The sequence below is a fragment of the Triplophysa rosa genome, linkage group LG12 (genome assembly GCF_024868665.1).
Source record: "Triplophysa rosa linkage group LG12, Trosa_1v2, whole genome shotgun sequence".
In the NCBI taxonomy this organism is placed as follows: domain Eukaryota; kingdom Metazoa; phylum Chordata; class Actinopteri; order Cypriniformes; family Nemacheilidae; genus Triplophysa; species Triplophysa rosa.
In genome coordinates, this window is record NC_079901.1 from 1,657,779 (window position 1) to 1,670,767 (window position 12,989).

The 12,989-nt window shown below is 38.0% G+C and overlaps 2 protein-coding genes and 1 long non-coding RNA gene across 6 annotated transcripts in view; 2 read left to right on the forward strand and 1 right to left on the reverse strand.

Annotated features, from left to right (window-relative positions):
• Positions 1–12,989, reverse strand: part of gnb5b (guanine nucleotide binding protein (G protein), beta 5b) — a 91,957-nt gene that overhangs the window by 45,709 nt on the left and 33,259 nt on the right. For 2 of the 4 annotated variants that reach the window (XM_057347328.1, XM_057347326.1), the window contains exon 3: positions 4,040–4,151. In XM_057347328.1, coding sequence (XP_057203311.1) covers positions 4,040–4,151 — 112 coding nt within the window. Of the gene's footprint in view, positions 1–4,039; positions 4,152–4,654; positions 4,754–5,190; positions 5,305–12,989 lie in introns of those variants that run through there. The other 2 variants (XM_057347327.1, XM_057347329.1) reach the window with 2 other exon arrangements.
• The window catches only part of LOC130562398 (uncharacterized), a 34,542-nt gene that overhangs the window by 2,127 nt on the left and 19,426 nt on the right, over positions 1–12,989 (forward strand). The gene's annotated exons all lie outside the window — the stretch shown is intronic.
• Positions 12,797–12,989, forward strand: part of LOC130562401 (uncharacterized) — a 36,652-nt gene continuing 36,459 nt past the window's right edge. The window contains exon 1 of the long non-coding RNA XR_008963945.1: positions 12,797–12,948. This is a non-coding gene — a long non-coding RNA (uncharacterized LOC130562401). The remainder of the gene's footprint in view (positions 12,949–12,989) is intronic.

The following is a 12,989-nucleotide window of genomic DNA, read 5'->3' on the forward strand; positions in this document are numbered from 1 at the left end:
GCAACCTCCAATCAAAGTCACTGAGTGCAGCCATAACTTCAAACTGCTGTCATGTGATGTAAGTTTAGCATTAAATACGAAGTATTGTAAATTTAGCATTAATGTGACAAGTAGTCCGTCTTTGCTCTCGGTTGGGGATGGAATTGTCTGAGCTGGGCCGGTCAGATGGTCGCCTTTTTCTTGGGTGGTGATGGAATTGCCTTGGATGGAGCTGGGATGGTCAGTCAGTCCGCAGGCTCTCGCAGGAGGATGGCACGGGATTTTCCGATGTAGCTGGCTTAATCTCTAGTTGGGGATGGGCTTATGACGTTCATCTGGGCCTGGCGGAATCTCTCCCTACCTCGGGATGGGCATCCCGAGGCGAGGGCAGAAAGAGAATAATTAGCGTAGCTGCTGTTCATTAGCTATGTTTTAGTGAATGCTTGGCTGAAAAGATGTGTCTTTAATCTAGATTTAAATTGGGAGAGTGTGTCTGGCCCTCGAATAGTATCGGGGAGGCTGTTCCAGAGTTTAGGTGCTACGTATGAGAAAGCTCTACACCCTTTGGTGGATTTAGTTATTCTAGGTGTTATCAAAAGTCCGGAGTTTTGAGATCTTCGAGAGCGTGATGGGTTGTAGTGTGGTAGAAGCTCTGTTATGTAGGTAGGGGCTAAACCGTTTAAGGCTTTATAAGTAATTAAAAGAACTTTAAAGTCAATACGATACTTAATGGGTAACCAGTGAAGGGTTGATAACATTGGGGTTATGTGATCGTATTTTCTGGACCTGGTTAGAACTCTGGCAGCTGCATTCTGAACTAACTGTAGTTTGTTTATTGATGCTGCAGGACAACCACTAAGCAGTGCATTACAGTAGTCAAATCTTGAGGTCACAAATGCATGAATAAGCTTCTCTGCATCAACCACACATAAAATATTTCGCAATTTGGTAACATTTCTAAGGTGGAAGAAGGCTGTTTTTGTGACATTTGAGATGTGATTTTTAAATGACAGGTTGCTGTCTAATATAATGCCGAGGTCTTTAACTGTATTTGTTGGAGTAACAGTGCAGCCTTCAATTTGCAGGTTATAATCTGAAATATTCTGCTCACGTGTCTTTGGTCCGATAAGTAATATTTCTGTTTTATTAGAATTTAAAAGAAGGAAATTACAAGTCATCCAATGTTTTATATCGTCGATGCACTCTGCCAATTTGGATAGTTGGAAGGAATCATCTGGTCTTGATGAGATATATAGCTGAGTATCATCTGCATAACAGTGGAAGCTAATTCCATGTTTTCTAATAATGTTTCCAAGGGGCAGCATGTATATGGAGAATAGCAAGGGTCCTAAAACGATCCCTGAGGTAATCCATAATTTACTTGCGTTAGATTTGATGATTCTTCATTTAAATGGACAAATTGATGTCTGTCTGATAAGTAAGATCTGAACCATTGTAGTGCCTGTCCCTGAATACCGGTATAATTGTGTAAGCGATTTAGAAGTATTTTATGGTCTACAGTATCGAACGCAGCACTAAGGTCAAGCAGGACTAGGAGTGAGATGTTACCTTTATCTGATGCTATTAGCAGGTCGTTTGTAATTTTAACGAGCGCAGTTTCAGTACTATGATGCAGTCTAAAGCCTGACTGGAATTTTTTGTGTATGTCATTATTTTGTAAGAAAGAGCACAACTGAGTGGACACTACTTTTTCTAGTATTTTAGACAGGTAAGGGAGATTTGAAATCGGTCTATAGTTTCCTAGTTCATTGGGGTCTAAGTTTGGTTTCTTGATAAGAGGCTTAATGACAGCTGTGAATAACAAACAGCGCGTCATTGTACGCTAATGTCTGATTCGTGACGTAATGACTCATTTGAACCAATTCATTTTGTTGAAACAACTCAAATGTCAAACACTGAACTCATGAGAATCACTGTCTGAACCCATCAAATCAGTCAGTCAAACACCTCAGAACAAAAGCGTGCTTAGACCATTTAATAACAAGAGTGGTTAGTAAGATTAAATTTTTAACGTTTATTTATGACAATGTGTAGTAATAAAGTACATATATAATAATTTAGTTCTGAGTTACTTTTCAGTTTTGAGCTAGCTAATTTAATTTTATGTGGTAAAAATTAAGAAGGCCAGTGGCAAAAATACAGCTTTTTGCAAAGAAGGCAATAAAGGAGATTGTGAAGAGTGACAGGTTATATTTGTGTCAGATCATTTCATAGCCAATATATAACTTGCATACTAAATAAACTAAATAATAACAACTGTATAAAATAACAAATACAAAGTTTCTTTGCATTTATTTTGGATTTATTGGGCTCGCAAGTGTTAAAGCGCAAATATGAAGTGGTCTATAGCCGACTATTTTAAAAGACATTACAAATTAACAGAATGATTCATCAACTGAGGTCATTATGCAAGGTTTTTATGATTACTATAAAAAAGGGTGCGACCAATTTGTAAGTTGGTGCGACCAATGGAGAAAGTGGGTTGCAACAGTGCGACCAGTGGGAAAAATGAGTCTAGAGCCCTGTTATTCATTTAAAACATTGAGGATGTGATAGATGAACACGCAGTCATGCACAGGAGTGATGGGGCTCGTGCTAATCAGAATGAATGGCAGGGAAACATCATACAAGTTATTCCTTCTACTAAATAATGACTCAGCAGTTGATTGTGAAATTTATTATATGGATTTGTGGCTGTTATTGTCACTTTTAATTATAAATGTTGCAGATTGATAGATTACTGTGATATTAATTTTAAAAACAATAATTTGTCTTTATTCTGCATATTCTTACTTAATTATTTATTTTAGTAATGTATAGAGTATGTGGTGCTATATAGCCTATATATAACCTCATTGGAGGCTGAGCCCCCCCACTGAAAACCTAGAATCGCCCCTGATAACAGTAGCATCAGTTCTGCCAGTTCTGAGCACCAGCGTGTCGCGTGACAAATCAGCACCATCCGCATCACACATTTATTTTTGTAGCCCACCACATGTACTGTATAATAATCATAAAATAAAAAAATCTTAAAGATAAAAATGCAGTCATAATGTAAACTACTATGCATTACATTAGGGCTATGCAATTAATCGAAAATTAATTGTAATCGTCAATTTTGGCTTCAACAATTACAAAAACAAAATAATCGAGGTAAAACGATTATTGTGCCACATTCCATTTTGCAAGGATCCTCTCTTTTCTCGTGGTATAAATCCACAGTGCACCCCCTTCTTTTACAGTGGTTCAGCTGTGCTATTTCTTTACATTTATTTTTCAATTGAATTCACAGTTTAAAAGCAAAGTTATTTATTTTCTATGTTGTTTTAAAAGTTAATGAGTAATCGTGTTAAATAATCGGGATCTCAATATTGGCCAAAATAATCGTGATTATGTTTTTTGTCATAATCGAGCAGCCCTACATTACATAGGCTATTTCTTACCTTCACAGAAATAAACATATTACAAAATATCTCCCTTTGCAGTGAACTTTGAGCGTTGTAACTTTGTAGACGTTTCTTTATACCCAGACAGCAACATTAGACACCGAGTATGTTTGAAAAACATAGAAGCATGAGAAACATAAATGCATGCACACTGTTAATGTTTCCTAAATTATGCATTCTTCCTAGTCAAATTAAACACACACATTTGATTATTACTGTCTTTCTAACAATCGTCAGACAAAATTTGCTATAAATGTAATCAACATAACAATCACTCGTCAGACAAAATGTTACTATAAATGTAATCAACGTAATAATCAGTGCATATAATATGTTTGTATTTAGTGAAAATTGCTGCAAATACAGCTTGTCAATAGTCTCTCCCCTTAAACCCATTCAAACAGACTGACAGTTTGGAACTATTGAGAGCTCCATGAACCACGTGACCGCGCGGCAGCGAGATCAAAGTGTGTCGCAATTCAGATTTCCAACGGCTCTACTACTAATAATCCTAAAAAGAAAGTGCAATGCCCGTGTTGCGCAACTACAGTAAATCGGCTTTAGAGAAACCGCAGTCAAGTGTTTTTACTTACGTTCGACATCCTGCAGTTTTGCTCTCTCCTCCTCCAGTTTGGCTTTGAGAGACTCAGACTCGCCCTTAAGTGTGTTTATGGTCTCGCCCTTTGCCAGTCCCTGACATGCCATCTTTAAGGAAGCAAAGTTAGATTAAGGATGCATAACTACATTTGGGTTTTTCAGGAGCTGTAACTGATAGGCTACTCCACACACACTCCGCGCAGCTAATGATGCGCAAACGTCACCAGCACCAGCATGTCACGTGACAAATCAGCGCCATCGCATCACACATTTATTTTTGTAGCCCACTTTGACTGTAGCACGAAATATTCTGTGTACAGTACTTCAAAGTTTGCACTGCATGTACTGTATAATAATCATAAAATGAAAAAATATTTAAGGCTATAAAAGATAAAAATGCAGTCATAATGTAAATGACTATGCAGTAGGCTATTTCTTACCTTTACAGAAATAAACATATTATGGTGCTGGTGCGGATTATTTTTTTGATGGTGCTCTTGTTATAATGTTTATTTGCCATTTAGAAATTGTGCAGTGTGGTTGTGAATATATTTTTACAGATACTTTTAGCCATATACGTGCATACGGACTGAAGTTGAAACAAACTCAACTCTGAGCAGAAAAGCGCTTGACGTCATGTGCGCTTTTTGCCATTGTCCAATCGGATGAGTGGAGAGGCGGGGCTTCCCTTGTCGTAATGCTCGGAATGCCTGAAGACGTGGAGGAGAAACTTGTTGTGGCTGTTTCGGGTTTCGGGAACGTATTTTGAGCAGGGGGTGCTGTGATTTTTTTTATGACTGTGCCATGGGCCAGCCGCTTAAGTTTAACGTTAATAAATAACGGAGGCAAAAATTAGTTGCTGCCGAGAATAAAGAAGATCCCAGTGTGATTATAGTATGCAGCATAAAAACAAACATATAAACGCATGCATGTTATATGTATGCCTATAGCCAAAGCAAAATCTGTTGTACGAAAACTAGCTGTGCGGCGGCAGCTAAACCACCCAAACAAAAACCATGGGCAAACCGGTCACGCGATTAAACACAACTGCATGCTGCACGGCAACAGCACAGAAATCAACCCGTAACGTTACATATTCTGCCTGTAGACCTAGCCACAATCTCAAATCAAGAAATGACCGTCTTACATTTCTGCTGGCCTGCATGCAAAACTCCGAAAGTGGCATTTCTTTCTGGGTTGACGCTGCTGAAGTCCTGCGTCAGGTAAAAAAGTCTGAAATTCGTTTTTGCGCCATTTGGACAAGACCGCTCATGACACTTGACCTTCACTAACGCCGTGACGTCATTAGACACTTGCGTTGTCATTGTAACAGTAACGTTATTAATGTTTTAAATTGATATTAGTGCATTAATAAAATGTATTATATTTATTTTTGATAAAACATTTCATTTACGGAGTGTCTATTTACACAGAGTAATTTTACAAATAGCCTGCCCAAGGCAGCAATGCTTTTTACTCTAACCGAAAATAGCTCTATTTTCTTTGGATTAAGTAAAAATAGTAGTTAGATGCTATTGATACTTATAAATAGTGGCAAATAACGTTACTTTACCCTAAACTTTATGAATAATTTTTTTATTGAAACCAAAAGAGAGAGTTTGATTAGAACCCCGACCTCCTGTGTCACACTATACAGACTTCCCAGCAAACACAGAACGTTCCCCTAACGTTAGTTTTTGGTTCCCTTTTGGTTATTTTTGGGAACCAAAAAATAACGTTCTAAGAACGTTCTTTTCAGGGGTTTTTGCAACCAGAAAATAACGTTCCCAGAACGTTGCAGGCTGTTTTTTTAATAACCAGAAAATAACGTTCTCTGATGGTTATTTATTGGTTATTTTTGCAACCAGAAAATAACGTTCTCTGATGGTTATTTTTTGGTTATTTTTTGCAACCAGAAAATAAGCAGAAAGTAACGTTCCCTGATGGTTATTTTCTGGTAATTTTTTTGCAACTAGAAAATAACCAGAAAGTAACGTTCCCTGATGGTTCTTTTTTTGGCTATTTTTTATGGTAAAAATAGTCAAAACTGGTAAACGTCAGTGACATGTGCAATACATTAATTATAAGATCACATTGAAAACCAAATGAAATTAATAAATGTGCCCTTTAATGGCTGAAAATAATAAACTAGTTAAGCTAAATGAAAATACAATCATCTATATCCATGTGTATTTCTTTAGTGTGGTTGTCTGTTACTGTATGTGTGTGCGCTCGAGCACGTGCATTCTCCGCTCTGCCGCGCACTCCCGTCATTTAAAAATGAACGGTCATTTCGTTTTACCTCACCGACTAACACATTAGTTTAGCGGTTTATTTATTTTAATTTTTTATTTAAAACCGTACAGATTTGAGAGTAGACTTATATTTTCGTGATTTTCGATTGATTTGACACATCTAAATCAACAGACCATGATGAAAGGACTGAAACTCAGGGCTTTTGATTGTTATATCTAAAGACGGAGCCGCGCTATACTTCTGTGGTGGGACAAGAATACTGGTAGCCTGAAGAAGATAATTAAATGTTTATTCTTCTGTCAATAAAAATCTGCTTTAAATATTGTGTTGAAGTCATTGGTTATTTTATTTCGATATCTATAATGTCTGATGTTGAGGTAGGCCTACACACAGTGTGGTTTTATTAGAAATGATATGTGCTGTTTAAATCTAAAATTAGGCTACTTCAGTGATGAAAAAGGAATTATTAGGCTAAAAGAATAATCTAATGCATTGATTTCATCCTCCATATTGTGTGGGGTGATGTATTTTACTTATTTTAATTAGATTAACGTTAGACAAGCGATGGATAAAAACACAGCATGGATGTATTCATTACTGATGTGTAAACGGACCGAGAAAAATATTTTAGGCTAACGTTCTGGGAACGTTCCCTAACGTTAGTTTCTGGTTCCCAGAAAGTTTTTTTAAGGTTTGTTTTTGGTTATCTTTACAGAAATAAAACGTTAGTGTAACGTTCCCCTAACATTAGTTTTTGGTTCCCAGAACGTTATGGTAACCAGAAACTAATGTTCTATTAACGTAAAGAAAACTTTCCTGGAGAATCAAAAACGAACCTTAGAAAATAACGTTCTGTGAACCAAAAACTAACGTTAGGGGAACGTTCTGGGAACCAAAAATTGTTAGCTGGGTTTACACCTTATGCCACTGCAGTCATTGTTCAAAATGAAGTCGTTCTTACATATTCTCTATTCCAATCACATATTGGTGGGCGGACCTGGTGCAAATAGTCTCTGCCTTTATTTATTTATCTTTCACACTGTTTCAGTTTTTCTTTTCGCTCGACGCCAGGGGGTGCTGTTGCTGTAGCCCCCGCAGCACCCCCACTTCCCGCGGCTATGCCTCTGCTTGTACCTTTTTAAAGTGTCTGACAATATGACAGTTAAAAACAAAGAGCGCTCGTGCTATAATCCTTGACTGACAGGACAGCTGTTTCGGGTTTTCTCGCGTTTTCGAACAGAAAAGGCGCGTTCTGTGTGACCGCCCGCATAAGGGTCTGATCAGACAGAACGCGTCTTTTGCTGTGAGATGCGCCTCTTTTGAATTGTTTTTAGTTTGCAGGGAGCGTTTTGCGCGCTGCTTATTCGCGCCGGGCGCCTCGCGTTTCTGCCGCCTGCTGCGCCTCGTGTTTTAGGCGGAGCGCTCTGAGCACCAGAAGTTGAAAAAAACTCAACTCTGAGCAGAAAAGCGCTTGACGTCATGTGCGCTTTTTTCCATTGTCCAATCGGATGAGTGGAGAGGCGGGGCTTCCCTAGTCGCAATGCTCGGAATGCCTGAAGACGTGGAGGAGAAACTTGTTGTGGCTGTTTCAGGTTACCTAGCAACATACAAAAAAACGTTTCTAGATCCTTGCTAGATCGGACTTGGCAAGTTCAGACTCGGAAGTTTGAACTCAAGAAGACGGGAGGACGCAGTCCGGTTACATTACATATGGAACAGCAGAGATCTTGATGCATCACTCAAATTCAAGCAATCCTAGTTAACTCATAATATTTATTTTAATGTAGCTTTTCGTTTAAATGAAGAAAAATTTAACAACATGACGTAAAACACAACAGTGCTTCCTATAATTTTAATTTTACAAATATTAATATGTGAGTTTCAGTAGCACTTGCTGATGTGAGGCGGTGTTGGGCGGGGTAAATGAGCACTGAACGCCTAGTGATCGCCTTGAGCTCACATCTCCGAAATCGTCCTAACTTTATTAACCGACCCCAGATTTGAACTTTAAACACATATATTCTCACCTAAACAACAAAAATAACAGTAATATTGTGAGGATTGTTCCATTTTACTGCTTCACTGCCATTGTTGCGCAATGCATGTCTGGAAATATAGCGTCTTAGGGTACAATCACACAGAACGCGCTTTTCATGTTCGAAAACGCGAGGCGCGCCGCGATGCTCTTTTGGTGACTCTTTTAAAAGAGCAGCGCGCAGCGGTGCTTGTTTTTAAGTCCATGACCTTAGAAGGTTGCAGCCTTCGAACTGGGACACAACTTTAATGTACCGTATACTCCAAAATAGACTGAACGAAGGACACAAAACAAAGGCTGCCTTCCAAGTGTGGTATGGAGCTCAGGTTAAGCGGGCTGGGCAGGAACCAGGTAGATATTTAAAGGCACAGTATGTAACATTTTTGCAGTAAAATATCCAAAAACCACTATGGCAATGTGGTTTTAATGCAAAATAAACTTGTGTGGTTTTGCTCATTCAAGCACGAAAGAGAACTTAGTGACTGTATACACCAGACTGGACCTCGCGTTGCGTTTTGCCGCATCCCACCGCTACAAGCTGTCTATCTTCACTGAACGTGTCAAAGCAACTGTTTCAAATCACACTTAAGTGGTTTAAAAGCCTGTACATGAATAAGAGTGTGATTATATACTGTAACCTAGACAAAAGATGACAAAACAAACGGATGCTGCATTAATTGAGTAAAATATTTTTAACGTGTTAATCTGAAAAAAATAAGCGTATGCATTAACAGCCCTACTTATAATCAAATAAAATCATGTCATCAAACACAACGTTTATACAATTTTATTCTTGAACATTATTTCTCATCATGTTCTGATTGATTGCCATCAGCAGTTGAGTTGAAGGTGATAGTTCCCATCATTCCATGCTCCATCACAGCATTATCAAGCTAAGTCATTGTTGTATTGAACATAGATGCTAATGCGGCATCCAGTTATTTATACAGTATCTCACAGAAGTGAGTACACCCCTCACATTCGAGTAAATATCTTTTCATGTGACAACTGAAGAAATGACAAGTAGTGAGTGTACAGCTTGTATAACAGTGTAAATTTGCTGTCCCCTCAAATTAACTCAACACACAGCCATGAACCCTCCTGTTATGTGCAAATTTTGGCAACGCTTTTAATGTGTTGCAATCATTCAAATTGCAAATGTTACTTGTTTTTGTTTACTCTTACTATATCTACCTAATATTTTAAATAAAATATAAGGACAAAACATACGTTTTTATTATTATTTATTTATTATTTAAGTGTTCCATTTGCATAGAAAATACAAACAGGCGTATAACACAGACAAGTTCACATTTGAGTCCAAAATTAACAAACATTTATTTTTACTTGTAGCACATTAATTTACTAAACATTTAAGAAAGCAATAACATTTATAACCATTTATAACCAGATCAGTTTTACCAATCGGAACAAGTCTTAGACATATTAATTAAAAAAACTGATCGTAACAATAAGGGAACAAGCTTACAGGAACAATTCATATTTAATTTATGTATACTGTACATATACAGAAATATAACACTAAACATTCAACAAACACTCAATAACAAATACAATTTCAGAATAGAAAGTTAAGTATGCTATTCCATGCTACTGAGAACATGATGTACAGATTGTGTATGTGTGCTCTTTGCAGATAAAAAGATTGCACTTCTCACATCGTGTGCTTGTCTTACAGTCATTTCTGTGAGTACAGACCTGGCACCGGGATCTTTTCTGTCCTTGTGGTGGACTTGCTACAGCTGGTCTTGGCTGTGTTGCTTGAATCTCTTTTACCATAGCAGCAGCCGCTGATGTCTTTGGAAGGCTCCTTCTTCTTTCAATGTGAGGCCTTACCAGAGCTTGGCCTAGCTGCTCCAGGAAGATCCTTCTTCGGTTCAGCTTTCCATCTACCCAGTCATGATTTATTTCCCTCCAAATGACGAATGCATTGTATGCACTCACATCAATTATGTTGTGGAAAATGACTAGAGGCCAGCAGGCGGTCATGCGCTGACAGCTGTATGTGGCTGTCACTTTGTCCAGATTATCAACGCCCCCCTTTGTTGCGTTGTAATCAAGTCAATTATCAATTATCTGTGGCTTTCTGTCTTCGCTGCTGCTCAGGGTAGCATCTTTGTGCAAAGTGCTCATTAGCAGCACATTTTTGTTTTTTTTGGGACAGTAAGAGACAAGCGTGGTGGTGTCAGTAAAAGCAAAAATGGAGGAGGTTACTTTTTAGTTTTTCATGTTGAGAAGCTCTTTTGGAAGTTCAGGTTTATTTTTTCTAATGGTTTCCAAGATGGTTAGCTTCCTTTTTAGTAACTCCTCTCCAAGGAGGTAGGAGGTCAAAAAATTGTCACAGACAATGTCACTCAGACCTGTGGTCATGTCAAGCACCACACGCAGGCCCTGGTTCCTTTCTGGAGCACCACCTGAAGGCTTCCCAGTGTATACCTGCATGTTACAGGCATAACTGGACTGGGCATCGCATGCAGCCCATATTTTGATTCCATACTTTGCTGGCTTGTTCGGCATATATTGCCTAAATGGACAACTTCCACGAAATGGGACTAGCCTTTCATCTACTGTTACATTAAGTCCTGGATTGTATAGCAGTGGAAGACGTTCCACCCATTTGTCCCACAGTTCCCTTATGGGAGCAAGCTTGTCTAATTCCCTTCGCTGAAGCCTGGTTCTTTTGTCATCAAAACGAATTATTTGAGAGATAATGTGAAATGACTCTAAGGACATTGTTGCTGGAAAAATAGCCCTGCCAGTCTCAGCATTCCATAGGCTAGATGTAGATTCACCATTGGATTTGAAAACCCCAGCTAAAATCAATAATCCAATGTAGGCCTTGAGGTGGATCTCATCTAGAATTTTCCAGCTCTCACCATAAACTGATGAACATATAAGAAATTCATCAAACATAAGAGAAAAAAATCATCTGCCTATAAAAAATTTTTTTCACAACAAGAAATTGGGGTCAAAATGACCCCAGACATCACCGATTAGCTCAAAATGTGTACAGGCACTTTGAAAGCTCTGCAACACAAAATGCACACATTTATAAATTATTCAAATGAATTTAGAAAAAGTCATAAAGATTTAAGGTTTAAAAATGAATTTAGGATATTTTTCAGCGATACCAAAATTGCTTTGATACCAAAATATGCCCAAACATAACAGGAGGGTTAATGTCTAAACCGCTGGCAACAAAAGTGAGTACACCCCTAAGTGAAAATGTCCAAATTGGGCCCAAAGTGTCAATATTTTGTGTGGGCACCATTATTTTCCAGCACTGCCTTAACCCTCTTGGGCATGGAGTTCACCAGAGCTTCACAAGTTGCCACTGGAGTCCTCTTCCACTCCTCCATGACGACATCACAGAGCTGATTTGTCAATGTTAATTGCATTGAATCAATATCACTTTTGCACCCACAATTAATGTTGACAAAACGTTGAAATTTCAACAAATTACCATTATTGTGATCATTGTTTGATTTAGTTGGGCTCTTGACTTGAATTTTAACGTTAAGTTATTTTTAGTTGTCCATGTGTGATAAAATACTTACTGTATATTGTGGTAAAAGAACTAAGATCAGAAAATTATATTTTTTTAGTCACTATGAATTTCTTTCAATTACTTTTAAGTGTGTTCTGTTATTAACATGTGACTACCGAGTTATGATACAGTTTAAAGCGATGAAAGCAGTATTATGGACGACTAACAGAATAAATGATCTTCTCAAAACTGTTACATTTCTGAATCAGTTAGACATGAATAGTCGGTGAATGAATCTCAACAATGGTGCCAATCAACAAAAGAAATCTTCATGCTGCAATGCATGCTGGGTAACATCATAGAACAAAACTCAGTGATGATTCCCAGCATGCATTGCAGTTGATCTGTTTAAGTTTGATGATGGTCACCATTGTTGAGGTTTGTATGATGAGTGTTGATGTCTGTGTATCAGCAACTTTTACTTACATTTTTTATCATCTTTGTACCTTTATAATTGTGAACCAGAATTCAACATCAATCATGAATGGACCAAACACCAATATTATTTAAATAAGCTTAACTTATTAACTTACTTTACCCCTGCCTGACACTCAACATAAAGAAAATTGTTCCAACTTCAGCTTTTCAAAACACCTCTTTCTTTATCAATGTACAAGTGTTCTAATTAAAACACACATGTAAACATTGAAAGAGTTGCCTTTAAAGGAGAGGTTGTTTGAATGGTTTTACTAGATGTGAAATAAGTCTCTGGTGTCCCCAGAGTCTGTATGTGAAGTTTTAACTCAAAATACCCAGCGGATCATTTATTATAGAATGTTGAAGTTGCCCATTTTTGAGTGTGCGTAACAACGCACCGATTTTGCTTATATCTCTTTAAATGTTAATGACCTTTTCGTCCCAGCCCCCTCTCCAGAGGAGGGTGGAGTTTCAGGAACTCGTGCTGATGCGTACCGGCCAAAACAAAACATCAAAATGTCAGTAATTGTTAGTGGTGTTCAGCCCTATATGTACGAACCGGAGTCAGAGACTGATGGAGAGACACAAGAAGTGACAACCTTAAGAATGGAACAGGACGTTTCCGAATGGTTAGTTGTAATTTTGCAGTTATTGTGAAATGAACGTTCTT